The 15,515-nt window shown below is 38.5% G+C and overlaps 1 protein-coding gene across 7 annotated transcripts in view; it reads left to right on the top strand.

Annotated features, from left to right (window-relative positions):
- The window catches only part of LOC132823438 (rap guanine nucleotide exchange factor 6-like), a 397,644-nt gene that overhangs the window by 339,031 nt on the left and 43,098 nt on the right, over positions 1-15,515 (top strand). For all 7 annotated transcript variants that reach the window (XM_060837290.1, XM_060837289.1, XM_060837288.1 and 4 more), the window contains 3 exons: positions 296-679; positions 10,386-10,597; positions 11,916-12,039. In XM_060837290.1, coding sequence (XP_060693273.1) covers positions 296-679; positions 10,386-10,597; positions 11,916-12,039 — 720 coding nt within the window. The remainder of the gene's footprint in view (positions 1-295; positions 680-10,385; positions 10,598-11,915; positions 12,040-15,515) is intronic.

The raw sequence follows: 15,515 nt of genomic DNA, 5'->3' as shown, positions 1-15,515 counted from the left end.
ACTGTTACATTTGTGGAACAGTCCCATTTTTTAATTTAAAAAATTACATCACTAAAAGTATAATTAAGAATCAACATTTACAGGTAGTTGACTATTGCCTGTGGAAACTTTCAAAATTGAGTCAGCAAAGAGCACCTAGAATTAAGGGATGATGGAGGAGAGAAGGTGATATGCACATTTGGAAGCAGATTCTGATTTGAAAGCTAAATGAGAGCAGCTATGGATTATGTTGAACAAGTGCTATAAAATGGTGGTGTTTCAAAGCAATATAACTTATATTTATCTCATTGCTCAGGTACTATCTGAAGAATAATATGGAAACAGAAACTCTTTGCTCAGATGAAGATGCCCAGGAATTATTAAGGGAAAGCCAAATATCTCTGCTGCAACTCAGTACCATTGAAGTAGCAACTCAGCTCTCAATGCGTGACTTTGAATTGTTCCGTAACATTGAACCCACTGAATATATAGATGACCTGTTCAAAAGAGAGTCGAAAACAGGAAATGTACATCTTAAGCAGTTTGAGGATATTATCAATCAGGAGACATTTTGGGTCGCAACTGAGATTTTGAAGGAAACTGTTCAGTGGAAAAGGGTTAAGATAATTAAACATTTCATCAAAATTGCCCTACACTGCAGAGAATGCAAGAACTTCAATTCTATGTTTGCAATTATCAGGTATGAACTGAGTGCGCATGTTGGCTGATGACTAATCTGATTTTATTTGACACTGTCACGTGTCAACCTAAAATATCCTATTATGTGAAATATTAACTGAATTAGCCAAAATGAGGTGTTGCGCAGGATGAGCCGTTTTGTCTCTCAATGTAGCCTTTTAGTAAATTCAGTAAAACAAAAGTTTTTTTATGCTACTTTCTCATTTCCTTGTTTAGCTTTCATTGGAACTAATGTGATTAATCTGAAAAGAACATTCCCATTTTAAATTACATGGTTCACAAAGGAATAACTTTGTTGCCTATTTTATATTTTAATATGAAGATGTTATTAGTCAGCAAGAAACATTAGATTTCAAATCTCTCTGCTTTTGATTGACTAAAGCTCTCCACTTTCCCTTAGCAACAGATCTTAACAGTAGTTTCTTTAACCACCTCCTACTTAAATGGTGTAACACTTGATCACCACACTGTCTACTTGCAACCTTTTCAGTTGTTAATTTAGTACAATTATTTTGTTGAATTGTGAGTAGTTTGATGTTGTGACACGCATTCACAGCAACTACCAAGTGGGATTATGCTTTTATTTTGCTTCGGGGCAGGGACTACCAGCAGCAGGGGCTTCATCCATACCTTTAGTTGGGTTGCACTAGAGGGTAAAGACATTTGGGCTCCTTTAACTGCAGCAACAGGAAAGAAAGAAAGGCTGTTTGAGAAGGATGTTTCATCCATGACTAAAGAAATTGACAACAATATCAAACTGAAAGAAAAGATGTACATATCCAAGGATTACATGGTAGGCCAGAAAATGGATCAATTTTTGATAAGCAGCAAAGAATGACTCGTAAAAAAGTGAGACAGCTGGCTAGTAATATGAAAGGAGCTAATAAAAAATTCAACAAGTATTTAACAGGAAAAGTGTAATTAAAACTATTGTTGGTCAGTTATAGAGTGAATCTGGGAAATTGATACTGGAAGGGTTTAATGAAGTTGTTACTTGGGGGTAAAATTCGAAAGGAAATGGCAATGTACTGAACAGAAATTTAATGTCTGTCTTCACTGTAGAGAACTTAGAAAACTTTACAAAGATCCTTGTAAATCAAGAGGTGAAATCAAAGGAAGGAACTTAAATGAAGTTATCAATAACCAGGGAAAAGATGCTAGAAAAAGTATTAGACCCAAATGCTGGCAAGTTTCCAAGTACACATGGACCTTATCATTGAATCCTAGAAGAAGTTCCTAGCTGGATTGGATATATTCTTCCAAAATTCATTAGATTCTAAATGTCACATCAGATTGAAAAATAGCTCATGATTTAATAATACCTTTTCTTAGTGTTTTTTTTAATAACACCTTTATTCAAGAAAGGAAAGAGACCGGAAACTGCAAGCCAGTTACCCTAACATCTATCATATAAAATTGCTAGAATCTTTTACTAAGGAGAATGATGGAAATCATATGCAGTTGGGCAAAGTCAACATGATTTTGTGAAAGAGAAATCATGATTAATTTATTCAGAAAAAATGACGTGCTGATCGGCTAACTGACCTATGGTTTCCTGTTTTAGGTCTTGCTCCTTTCTTGAACAGGTGGCACATTTACAGTTTTGCAATCCACTGGGACTTTTCTTGAATCTAGGAAGTTTTGGGAGATTTTGAACAATACATCCACTATTTCTGCAGACTTTTTTTTTAAACCCGAGGATTCAGGTCCAGTGGTCTTGTCAGCCAATTGTTTCATATGTTTCCCTTGTATTTCTTCACCACTGATTGTGTCAGTTTCTCAACCCCCAGCCTTGTCCCACAATTTTCTTTTACTATTCTTGGAGTGCTTTTTGTGTTTTCTGCTGTGAAGGTAGATGCAGAATACTTTTGTCGAGGTATCTGCCACTTCCCATTATTAACTCCCCAGCCCGATCGCCTTTGAAATTAATGCTCCTTTTAGCTTTTTTCTCTTTTTGGACACTTGTAGAAGGTTTTAATGTCTTTATACTTGCTGGTCGTCTTTCCCCTCATACGCCACCAATTTCTCCTTTAGTTTCCAGGAGATTTTGATTCTTCCAGTCTATCACAGCTTTTCTTTTAACCATTGACTTTCTCAGTTAGCCATGGATAGACTTTCTTTCTCAATGTTCTTTGTTGAGAGTAATGAAATACCTCTTTTAATGTCCATTACTTCTCCACAGTCTTAGTTTTTTAAGTCTTATTTTCTCATCTACTTCACCCAAGTCTGTTTTAATCACCTTAAATAACAATAATTGCAAGGGTAAGACTCCAGTTACAGACTTTCATTCCTCATCCTCAAACAAGATTTGAAATTCTACCATGTTATGACCATTCTTAGCAAGAGGAACACTTTACTGTGACATTTTTAAATGACCATATCTCTTTGAATACTACCAGGTCAAAAATATTGTTCTAAGAAAATGCTTGAACAGAATGACATGGAATGATACCTTAACAGGAAATGTTCTAGGCACCACTGTCACCATCCCTGGTTATGTCCTGTTACACCAGCAGGCCAGAACCAATAGTGATGGCTCCACAATAGTATAACGTGGGATGACATTGTTGTGAGAGTCCGAAACATCAACCCGGACACTATGACATATTGTGGGCAAGGAACCACCTGATTACCGTGTGCATCACCGCCACTACCACTTCCATCTCAAAAACACCCAGACACAGGCACACACACCCCTTCCCCTACCCCACCCCCCACCCTACCCCCGCTGAATGAGACCGTGTTTGAATAGAGACACAGCAGTTCAAGGCTGGAGATCTTTAAGATGCTGTGGGCCATTAGCAGTGGCCGAATTGTACTCCAACATAGCCTGCAACCTCACAGCCTGTCATATCTTCCATTCTACCTTTGCCATCAAGGGGAATCAATCTTGATTTAGTGAAGATTGCAAGAGGGCATGTCAGGAGCAGCATCAAACAAACGTTGTCATCCTGGTTAAAGCTTACGGACAAGCAGAGCTTAGCAATTTAGCAACCGTTGGATCAGATCTAGGTTCTGCAGTCCTACTGCATCTAATAATGAATGGCGGTGAACAGCTGCGTTAGTGGTGATCTTTCAAGAATTGCTGGAGTCAGGGATGGTCCCAGAGGATTGGAAAATTGCTTAACATGACACCCCTGTTTAAAAAGTGAGTCAGGCAAAAAAACAGAAAATTACAGGCAATTAGCCTAACCTTGGTAGTGGGTAAGATTTTGGAGTCCGCTGTGAAGAATCAGATGTCTGAATACTTGGAAGTGTATGGTAAACGAGAGCAAAGTCAGTATGGTTTCATCAAGGAGAGGTCATGCCTGACAAATCTGCTGGAGTCCTTTGAGGAAGGCTGGACCGAGGAGAGCCAATGAATGTTATGTACCTGGATTTCAAGAGGTCTTTGGCAAGGTGCTGCACAAGAGACTACTGAATAAGATAAGGGCTCATGGTGTTAAGAGGCAAGGAGCTAGCATGGATAGAAGATTGTCTGTCTGGCAGAGAGTCGGGATAAAAGGGTCTTTCTCAAGATGACACCAGTGATAAGTCTTCAGTTTAAACATTAATGATCTAGATGAAGAAACTGAAGACATTCTGGATAAGTTTGCAGATGATGCAAAGCTAGGTAGAAGGACAGATATATTGAGGAGGCAGGGAGGCTTAAGAAGAATGTGGAAAGGTTAAGAGAGTGGGTAAACAAGTGGCAGATGGAGTATAATGTGGCAAAGTATGAGGTTATGCACTTTGGTAAGAAGAATATAAACAAGGACAAATTTCTAAATGGGGAGAAAATTCAGAAGTCTGAAGTGCAAAGAGACTTGGGAGTTCTAGTCCAGGATTCTCTCAAGATAAATTTGCAGGTTGAGTCAGTAATTAAGAAGGCAAATGCAATGTTGGCATTTATTTTGAGAGCTGAAAATGTGTTGCTGGAAAAGCGCAGCAGGTCAGGCAGCATCCAAGGAACAGGAAATTCAACGTTTCGGGCATAAGCCCTTCATCAGGAATGCGGAAAGTGTGTCCTCATTTATTTTGAGAGGACTTGAATGTTAAAACAGGGCTGTACCTCTGAGACTCTATAAGACTCTGTTCAGACCACATTTGGAGTACTGTGTGCAGTTTAACAATTGCATTATCTGGACTATTGTGAAAGTACTAATAAAAGCATGACTGAACTTAACTGTGATGTCATCATTTTAAAAAAGAATTTTTATAAATTTCAATTTCTGAGCTGGCTTTAAAAAGATTTTGTTGTAAAAAATAAGGGTATTGATGTTTATAACTGGCTTACCAGCTGCCAATTATGTCCGTTTTAATGGAGAAATAAAATGTGTAAGAAGCATTGATGCTCTCTGTTAGGCTCAGTACAATTAATAAATAATGAACTCTTAACGGTAATTTTTTGTTACTTTATTAGGGTTGAGTTCTGACTTAAGTTTCTAGATACTTATGAGTGGTGTCTGTTCCTCTTCTGCTATACTAACAGTAAACTCTTTCTTGTATTTAAAAAAGGTTGTCTCTTTGTTACACATACCGAGATTGACAGTCATTTTGAGAAGTATTTGTTTCCGTTTCTGTTTAACTTTGTTGTTGAAGCAAAGCTTTAGAACAGATCATTGGTTCAGTGCTGTATTTATGCTAATTGTCCAAAGAACATGAGTTTAAATCCCCTAATGAAAGCTTGAACTCAATAGCTTGAACTGAAATCTAAAGAAAAATCCACTCTTTGTTTGGCGATAAGTGGCCATGATATTTAATTGCGACCAAACAATTTGAACTTGCATCTGGCACTGTCTTGGAGAGAGAAATTCTGAAGAAGAATCATACCAGTCTCAAAAAGTTAACTATGATTCCTGCTCCACAGATCTTGCCAGAACTACTCAGCTTCTCCAGCATTCTTTGCATTTGTTTCATATTTCCAGCTTCACAGTATTTTGCTTTTATTGAACTTGCATTTTATCTTTAACATTCAAAAAGAGAAGTTGCTATAAAAGCTCAACAGGCCTGGCAGTATCTATGGAGAAAAATCAGTTATAAACTTTTAGGTTTGGTTACCAGACCCGAACTGTTAACTCTGATATTTTTGCACAGGTCTGTCAGACCTGTTGAGCTTTTCCAGCAACTGCTCTTTTTGTCCCTGTTTTACAGCATCTGCAGTTCTTTCGGTTTTTATCTTTAACAAGTCATCTTTAACTTATTTTTAAGCCGAGTCATTGAACAGAAATTAACACTGGCTTACATAAGTGGATATTAAAACATGAGGTTTGACCTCGTGCAGATTTTAAGGAGCATTTTAAAAGAGAAAAGAGAGAAAGTGAGGTGTGGATGTTCAGGAACAAATGTTTAGGGTTGAGTATCTAGGCAGCTGAAGGCACTTCTGGCAACTGTGGAATGATTCAACAATAATTATGAGAATTTTAAAATTGAGTCAGTGTAGGCTAGTGCAATTGGTGAACGTGTCTTTTTGTGAGTGAGGACACAGGCAGCAGAGATTCCTAAGAGCTCAAGTTTATGAAGGATGCAGCAAGTTTTGCTGAGTCCAGAAATAGCGAAGGCCTGGAGATAGAAGTAAAAACTCAACTGGTTCACCAATATTCTTTAGTAACCACTTTGCCTTTAGGGAAGGATACCTACCTTCTTAGCCTATCTAATGGCCAGAGCATTCTGATAACACCTGTTAATTTGTAAAATTCATTCACGGGATGAAGGCATCACTGGCGTGGCAGCATTCATTGCTCATCTCTAATTGTCCAGAGGGCAGTTAAGAGTCAACCACATTGATGTGGGTCTAGAGTCACATGTGGACCAGATCCAGGAAGGATGGAATATTTCCTTCCCTAAAGGAGAATATGGATTCATGGTCATCATTAGACTCTTCCACATTTCTTTTTTTTAAGTTCAAATTCCACCATCTGCCGTGGTGGGATTCGAACCTGGGTCACTAGAACACTATCTGGGTCACTGGATTAACAGTCCAGTGATAATACTACTAAGCCATTGCCTCCCATAACTCCTTTATTCCTTTTGTCAAGGCCTAGCAAATCAGACACATCAGGACAACTAGTGGTCAGTAATAGGTGCTCAAATTCAACAGTGATTGATTGACAAATATCTAGGTTGAGGCTAGTTAAGAGTACCATAATATTTATTGTTAGGCATACTGACAAAAGGTAGGAAGTTCTGTTCCACAAAGTTTGGTGTTAGGGCCACTGTTCTTTATTTATGTAAATGATTTCAATTTGAACTCTGGAATCCGAAGTATAGATTTAATAAATGTGGACACTTCTAGATTGGAGGGGTGCAATTAATATAAAGAAAAATTGCAATAAAATTAAGAATGATACTACATTTGCAAAAGGGGCAAGTAAAATTCAGAATACATAAGTATTAGGTGGGCACCTTGGTAAGAAAGTTATTCCTTGGAAAATAAATGTCTCATTATTGTGGGGGAGCAGAAGGATGTGGGGTGCATATTCACAAGTCATTAAGATTATGTTAATAAGACCAACAAAATATAACGAGGTATTGGGGTTTTTTTCAATAGGAATAAATTGAAAAGCTAAGAGGTTAACTTAAGCTTGTAGTCTAACCAAACTATTTTATACCTAAGTATTGGTCTCCATAGTATACTATAGAGGCACTAGAGAAAAATAATTTGGGAAGTCTTACTGAGACTTTTAAAACTATGAAAGGATTTATTAGTGTAAACAGTGTAGATGTTTTTGCTTGCTGGTGAGCCCTGAAAGTCCTACAAGAGTTATTGGGAGTGTAGTCAAAGGGAAATTGAGAAACATACTTGTAAGGAGATCTCAGCTATCTGTAAGAATAATGAGGTTATGGTCGGAGGTTTTAACTTTCCAAACATAGACTGGGACTGCCATAGTGTTAAGGGTTTAGATGGAGAAGAATTTGTTAAATGTGTGCAAGAAAATTTTCTGATTCAGTATGTAGATGTACCTACTAGAGAAGGTGCAAAACCTGACCTACTCTTGGGAAATAAGGCAGGGCAGGTGACTGAGGTGTCAGTGGGGGAGCACTTTGGAGCCAGTGACCATAATTCTATTAGATTTAAAATAGTGATGGAAAAGAATAGACCAGATCTAAACGTTCTAAATTGGAGAAAGGTCAATTTAGATGGTATTAGGCAAGAACCATCAAAAGCTGATTGGGGGCAGATGTTTGCAGGTAAAGGGACGGCTAGAAAATGGGAAGCCTTCAGAAAAGAAATAATGAGAATCCAGAGAAAGTATATTCCTGTTAGGGTGAAAGGAAAGGCTGGTAAATACAGGGAACGCTGGATGACTAAAGAGATTGAGGGTTTGGTTAAGAAAAAGAAGGAAGCATATGTCAGGTACAGACAGGATAGATCGAGTGAATTCTCAGAAGAGTATCAAGGCAGTAGGAGTCTACTTAAGAGGGAAATGAAGAGGGCAAAAAGGGGACATGAGATAGCTTTGGCAAATAGAATTAAGGAGAATCCAAAGAGTTTTTACAAATACTTTAAGGACAAAGGGGTAACTAGGGAGAGAATAGGGCCCCTCAAAGATCAGGAAAACTGCCTTTGTGTGGAGCCGCAGAAAGTGGGGGAGATACTAAACAAGTATTTTGCATCAGTATTTACTGTGGAAAAGGATATGGAAGGTATAGAATGTAGGGAAATAGATGGTGACATCTTGCAAACTGTCCATGTTATAGAGGAGGAAGTGCTGGATGTCTTGAAACGCATAAAAGTGGATAAATCCCCAGGACCTGATCAGGTGTACGCGAGAACTCTGTGGGAAGCGAGAGAAGTGATTGCTGCGCCTCTTGTTGAGATATTTGTATCATCGATAGTCACAGGTGAAGTGTCAGAAGACTGCAGGTTGGCTAACGTGGTGCCACTGTTAAAGAAGGGTGGTAAGGACAAGCCAGGGAACTATAGACCAGTGAGCCTGACGTCGGTGGTGGGCAAGTTGTTGGAGGGAATCCTGAGGGACAGGATGTACATGTATTTGGAAAGGCAAGGACTGGTTAGGGATAGTCAACATGGTTTTGTGCATGGAAAATCATGTCTCACAAGCTTGATTGAGTTTTTTTGAAAAAGTAACAAAGAGGATTGATGAGGGCAGAACAGTAGATGTGATCTATATAGACTTCAATAAGGCGTTCGACAAGGTTCCCCACGGGAGATTGGTTAGCAAGGTTAGATCTCTCAGAATACAGGGAGAACTAGCCATTTGGATGCAGAACTGGCTCAAAGGTAGAAGACAGAGAGTGGTGGTGGAGGGTTGCTTTTCAGACTGGAGACCTGTGACCAGTGGAGTGCCACAAGGATCGGTGCTGGGTCCTCTACTTTTTGTCATTTACGTAAATGATTTGGATGCGAGCATAAGAGATACAGTTAGTAAGTTTGCAGATGACACCAAAATTGAAGGTGTAGTGGACAGCGAAGAAGGTTAACTCGGATTACAATGGGATCTTGATCAGATGTGCCATTGGGCTGAGAAGTGGCAGATAGAGTTTAATTCCGATAAATGCGCCATGCTGCATTTTGGGAAAGCAAATCTTAGCAGGACTTATACACTTAATGGTAAGGTCCTAGGGAGTTTGCTGAACAAAGAGACATTGGAGTGCAGGTTCATAGCTCCTTGAAAGTGGAGTAGCAGGTAGAATATATCGCGAAGAAGGCGTTTGTTATGCTTCCCTTTATTGGTCAGAGTAATGAGTACAGGGGTTGGGAGGTCATGTTGTGACTGTACAGGACATTGGTTAGGCCACTGTTGGATATTGTGTGCATTTCTAGTCTCCTTCCTATCGGAAAGATGTTGTGAAACTTGAAAGGGGTTCAGAAAAGCTTTACAAGGATGTTGCCAGGGTTGGAGGATTTAAGCTACTGGGAGAGGCTGAACAGGCTGGGACTGTTTTCCCTGGAGCGTTGGAGGCTGAGGGGTGACCTTATAGAGGTTTACAAAATTGTGAAGGACATGGATATGTTAAATAGACAGACAAAGTCTTTTTCCTGGGGTTGGGGGAGTCCAGAACTAGACAGTATAGGTTAAGGGTGACAGGGGAAATATATAAAAGAGACCTAAGGGGCAACTTTTTCAAGCAGAGTGTGGTACATGTATGGAATGAGCTGCCAGAGGAAATGGTGGAGGCCGATACAATTGCAACATTTAAAAGGCATTTGAATGGGTAGGTGAATAGGAAGGGTTTGGAGGGATATGGGTCAGGTGCTGGCAGGTGGGACTAGATTGGGTTGGGATATCTGGTCAGCATGAACGGGTTGGACCGAAAGGTCTGTTTCCATGCTGTACATCTCTTTGACTCTGAGAAACCAGAAGATAAACATGTATGACCATTACTAAAAGATCCATTGGATTTCAGGAGAAATGTCTTTTTTCAGAGATTGATTAGAAAGTGGAATTCTCTATCAGTAGGCATAGTTGAAGTGATTAGCAGGATGCATTTAAAACAAACCTAGACAAATACATGAGGAAGAATGGTGCAGAAGAATAAATTGATGAAATTAGATGAAGACGGGCTTATGTGCAAGGAAAGATTGTGAGCTAAAGGTCGCTTATCTATATTGCAAATACTGTGTAATAAAAGTAAGTCAAAACCTTTCAGCAATATAATTAACATTAAATGTACACTTATTGGAATTTACAGTATTCACAAAATGTGATTATTGTTCGATATAAGCAATTCAAATATTACATTGAAAGCTTTCTCTGTTTCAGTGGGCTAAATCTTGCACCGGTTGCACGTCTGAGAAGCACTTGGGAAAAACTGCCAAGCAAATATGAGAAGTTACTTCGAGACCTTCAAGATCTCTTTGACCCTTCAAGGAACATGGCAAAATATAGAAACGTTCTCAGTAGCCAGAGTCTGCAGCCACCCATCATTCCACTATTCCCAGTGGTCAAAAAAGATCTCACTTTCCTGCACGAAGGTATTCAATTATTAAAGTAGAAGCTGCTCATGCAAATAATTAAGAGAACACAGTCACTGTTTATTAAGTGTTCAACTCTTGCAGTTGTATCTTGGTGGTCATTGTTTGGAGTTCCCATTATTCTTCAGGTAACAACAAGACGACTACTCGAGTATTTATCTTGCCGCTGTGTTGCTTTATGTGGTGAAGAAAACACTAGATTAGTAATTGAACTTAACAGTTGGCAAAAATAACAGAGTGGGCAGGCATATTTATTTATGTTGAACAGCCTTTTGATAATTACATGCATCAAAATAGGTTCCATTTTTAAGCAAACTGAGCAGTTGTTGGCAAGCTTTTATTTGTGTTAGCTTAACAGACTTTGACTTAAAAAATAGGGTAAAGTTTAAACTAATCATCACAATATTATCTATCCGTTAACTCTGAAAACCGAAAAGACCTAAAAACAAATTTAGGTCTTGTCAGCAGCGAACCCAAACAGATCTATTGCAACACTGCATACAGGTCCTTTAGAAAAATACTTTGTTTGATGCGAACAGACCTGCTTGGACCTAAATGTGAAGTTTGTTTTCCCCAAAGGGCCAAACTTGGTATGCACAAGTCCATTCCGGCCCGTTGAAAAGAAACTTCATATTTGTGTCCATGAATTTGTTTTCCTTGGGGCCTGACAGACCCAAACAGACTATAGTTGACTCAAAAACCTTTGGAACTTGGTTCAAAATAGATTTTGTTCATCAGAATAGGTTTTGTCCTTCAAAATCACTTCTGAAGAAGCATTACACCAGGTTTGAAAGGTTTAACCTGCTGAGTTTTTCCAGCATTCTCTTTGTTAACTGGATTCCAACAATATCATCTCTTAAGACATTCACATATGTAACTATGAGAATTGCCAACTCTTTTAATAGTGTTGACCCTGTACTCTAAAAAATATACTTGTGCATTAAAACTGGAGTTAATGGCAAATATGTTTTGCTGACTGTCAGTTGCAGCCAATGATGTAAATTTTTTGATTGCCTTGTTCTGGTGACAGATGCTGACCATATTTCCATGGTTTTTAGAAACCGCTCTTTGATTTATTGGGTGCATTTTTACCTGAAGCCTGATAAAAAATGTCACCATGGAAATATAGCAGCAGTGACCAAAGCTGACATGTTATGTCTCCTTAATACAGTAGTGCAATATAATGTATTTGAATTATTGTCACATTCAACAATGACAGCACTTATTTTTGACAACTGCTGTATTTTATGTATTCTGAGTAAAATTAAAAACTCTACCTTTGAATACAACATAATTTCTCACTCTGTTACTTTATAAGGAAATGATTCCAAAGTTGAAGGTTTAGCAAACTTTGAAAAACTACGGATGATTGCCAAGGAAATTCGACACGTTGTCCGTATGACTTCTGTAAACATGGATCCTGCTGTCATGTTCAGAAATAGGTTAGTAATCGTCAAGAAATGTGGCATCATTCATGCATAACTGTCTTTGTTATGACAATTGTATTTTGCTGAAATGTGGAAGATGCATATTTTATGTTAACATCATGTTTTTATTTGCATTTTCCTATAGCTGGTGCAAAATTTTTTGAATGCATTTAAGTGATCTGTTTATGTTTAGTACTCATTTGTTACCCAACCTAATTGCCCTTGAATTGAGTGGTTTTTGAGACTATTTCAGAGGGGAGTTAAAAGTCAACCACATTTCTTTGGGTCTGGAGTCGCTTTTAGACCAGACCAAGTAAAAACAGTGTTAGGACCTATAAAAGTTAGCTTTTGTATTTAAGAATGATGTATTTTTGTGCTGGTTACAATATGCTTTGCCAATAGACTTTTTTTGTCATTTCAATGTCAGTTTGATGCACAGATTTTCCCCTTTTTGCTCATATAATGCCAACAAATTATTAATTCCATGTTTACACCATGCTTACATTTGAAATCAAACTGCTGCTAAGAAGAGTATGTGTTACTGAGTGTGCAGTATCCAGCTCCGGTTGCAATGAACTGCGCACTGCACATGGAAGCTTCTGGACGTAATTAAGAGCAGGATTGGGCTTGACTGAGAGCCCATGTAGCATACACTAATTATCTGAACTCAACCCAGAAAAATGGCATCCTCCCTAAACTATGGCAGTTTAGCTAATTTTCTGAGCCAGAAGCCAGCAACAGCCTTGATTTAAGGAGATTGGAATAGAAACCGGTGAAACCTCCCAATATGTAAATTAGGTGAAATTCCATTGTTAACAATGGAAATGTTTGTGGATTGTTTACTTGGTTAGACAGTAAATTCACAGAGCATGAATTATGTTGTTTCATCCCACAGAGGCAACCTGCTGTTACTTCTTTGAATTTGATAACTCAAGTATTTGGGCTGATTCATTCAGATTTTAAATGTCAGGTGGTCTTAGCAATTAATAAGAATTTTAAAAATTACTTTTAATTAATGGCAAATTTGTTCAAGGGCTAGGCACCACATAAGATCAGAGAAAATAAACAGGAATCAGGTCTAACAATATTCGCTGCAGTGAGCAGTGCTCTAAAGAGCTTGCTAATTAACAAAGCCTGAGAGACAGCATCTCCAATTTCAAAGCCTGACAGAGAAAAAGAAAATGAGCAATAACGTCTTTCTATCCTGCTATGCTTTATTTCATATTTACTGATCAAGCACTCTGAACTAAGCAATTTTAGGTCAATTAAATAATAGAAATCTATGAGAAAAATAGGTAAAACAATCCAGTAATACTGTGCATTATGAAGCAAGTCACAGTAGGAGAACCTCTGTTCTGGTGCTTTACAGAAAAGTAGCTAACAAATTTTCTCAGTTCAGAACAACTGTTCAAAGTTTGTGAAAAGATTTGTAGCTGGTGCTCATTGTTGTGGTTCTGTTCGCCGAGCTGGGAATTTGTGTTGCAGGCGTTTCGTCCCCTGTCTAGGTGACATCCTCAGTGCTTGGGAGCCTCCTGTGAAGCGCTTCTGTGATCTTTCCTCCAGCATTTGTAGTGGTTTGAATCTGCTGCTTCCGGTTGTCAGTTCCATCTGTCTGTTGCAGTGGCCGGTATATTGGGTCCAGGTCGATGTACTTATTGATTGAATTTGTGGATGAGTGCCATGCCTCTAGTAATTCCCTGGCTGTTCTCTGTTTGGCTTGTCCTATAACAGTAGTGTTGTCCCAGTAAAATTCATGTTGTTTGTCATCTGCGTGTGTGGCCACAGATTCAATCAAAAAGCACATCGACCTGGATCCAATATACTGGCCTCTGCAACGGACAGCTGGAACTGACAACAGGAAGCGGCAGATTCAAACCACTACAAATGCCGGAGGAAAGATCACAGAAGCGCTTCACAGGAGGCTCCCAAGCACTGAGGATGTCACCTAGACAGGGGGTGAAATGTCTGCAACACAAATTCCCAGCTCGGCGAACAGAATCAGAACAATTGTATCCTCCATTTTTGCATCATGGTTTATCCAATTTAAGTAGAACAATGCAATTTTATATATCTGTTGTTTCTAACAATAATTTTTTGTGAAACTAGAACACTTATGCAAGTATGAAGTCTTTAGAGAAAGACAATTGGTTGGTTGTGACCTCCTTGCTCTTTTATTGATTTTGCTATTTTTTTTCCCCATCCTGTTGATGGAATTACTCTGGCAGTGGAGGCAAGGTATTTTTTTATCAGTTTGAGATGCTGTTTCCAAATCCACCTATAAAGGGACTTCTCCTATATCCCCAACCATGACCGAAGTATGGAATAAGATGAACATTGCCATTTTCATTCTTTGTGTGTCCTTGTGTTTGTTTTCTTATCAATATTCCTTCCTTCCTTGACTGAAGGTATAGAATCTTTCCAAACTCTATTTCCTCTCTAACGTTTTGAGTATATGATGAATTAGTTGAGTGCTAGTAGAGTTCTATGTTAATACAGAATGCTGGTGAGGAGTTAAAGTCTGATATGGTAGGAGAATTGGTTTGACTGCAATAGAGATTTAATCAGTGTAGAGAGTAATTAAGTCAGAGGTCTCCACTGATGCCTCGTTACAATGTCATCACACGCTGTGAAAGAAAAAAAAATCGCTATATCCTAAAATGAATCTGGGAATAATCCTAAAATCCATTAAACATTGTCCCATTCCACTAATAATACAAAACAGAGGCCATGAAGTTCTGAGACAAGAGCAGGAAATGCTAGAAACATTTAAGTAGGTCAGGCAGCATCAACATGGCGAACAAATTGGGTATGGGATGTCCATCAGATTCTCTTAATTTTGTGTAAAGGTGCTTCCCCCTGCCCACTGCATGCAAAATACCCACTTTCTTAAAACACATACATTGAAAATTAGCATGTGAAATGTGTGAACTGTCACAGATGATGCAAACTTTATATGACCTTCAACACCTGTCCTTTCTGAGTCAAGTTGAAGTAGGCAAGCTTATTTAGCACAACATCTGCACTTAATCAAATAAGCAGAAGATTTGGCACTCTTGTAATCTTACTTTCTTGTCACAACTGAAAGCTGACTCTCACTTCCTTTGCAATCTCATCCAGCAAAGATGTTTTTTTTTTCCTGAACCAACTGTTTGAAAAATGGTTCAACTTCAAAAACGTTTAACATACCACATTTCTCATCTTCAGTTTGAAAGGAGATGTGCTTCTATTTTTGAGTTTTTTTTTAAAGTTTGTTTCAAAAGTACTCATTAGAAGCATTTGAGAGTATATATTTTGCTTCAAAAACTCTGGGTTGCTGTCTGAGGAACCAGCGTTCCTCAATTATTGGCAGGGTTCTGTTGGTCTACCTTTAGAGTTTCAGCAAGAATCTGGGAGAACTCTAGATATTTGGGGCTACTATCATCCCACCCAGGTGACATTTCAAGGTTCTTTCTCATTTCGTACTATAGGTGGCCATTCAGTATTCAAAATCT

This window comes from Hemiscyllium ocellatum, chromosome 16 (genome assembly GCF_020745735.1).
Source record: "Hemiscyllium ocellatum isolate sHemOce1 chromosome 16, sHemOce1.pat.X.cur, whole genome shotgun sequence".
In the NCBI taxonomy this organism is placed as follows: domain Eukaryota; kingdom Metazoa; phylum Chordata; class Chondrichthyes; order Orectolobiformes; family Hemiscylliidae; genus Hemiscyllium; species Hemiscyllium ocellatum.
Note: the sequence above shows the minus strand (reverse complement) of the source record. Positions and strands in the feature narration are given on the sequence as shown.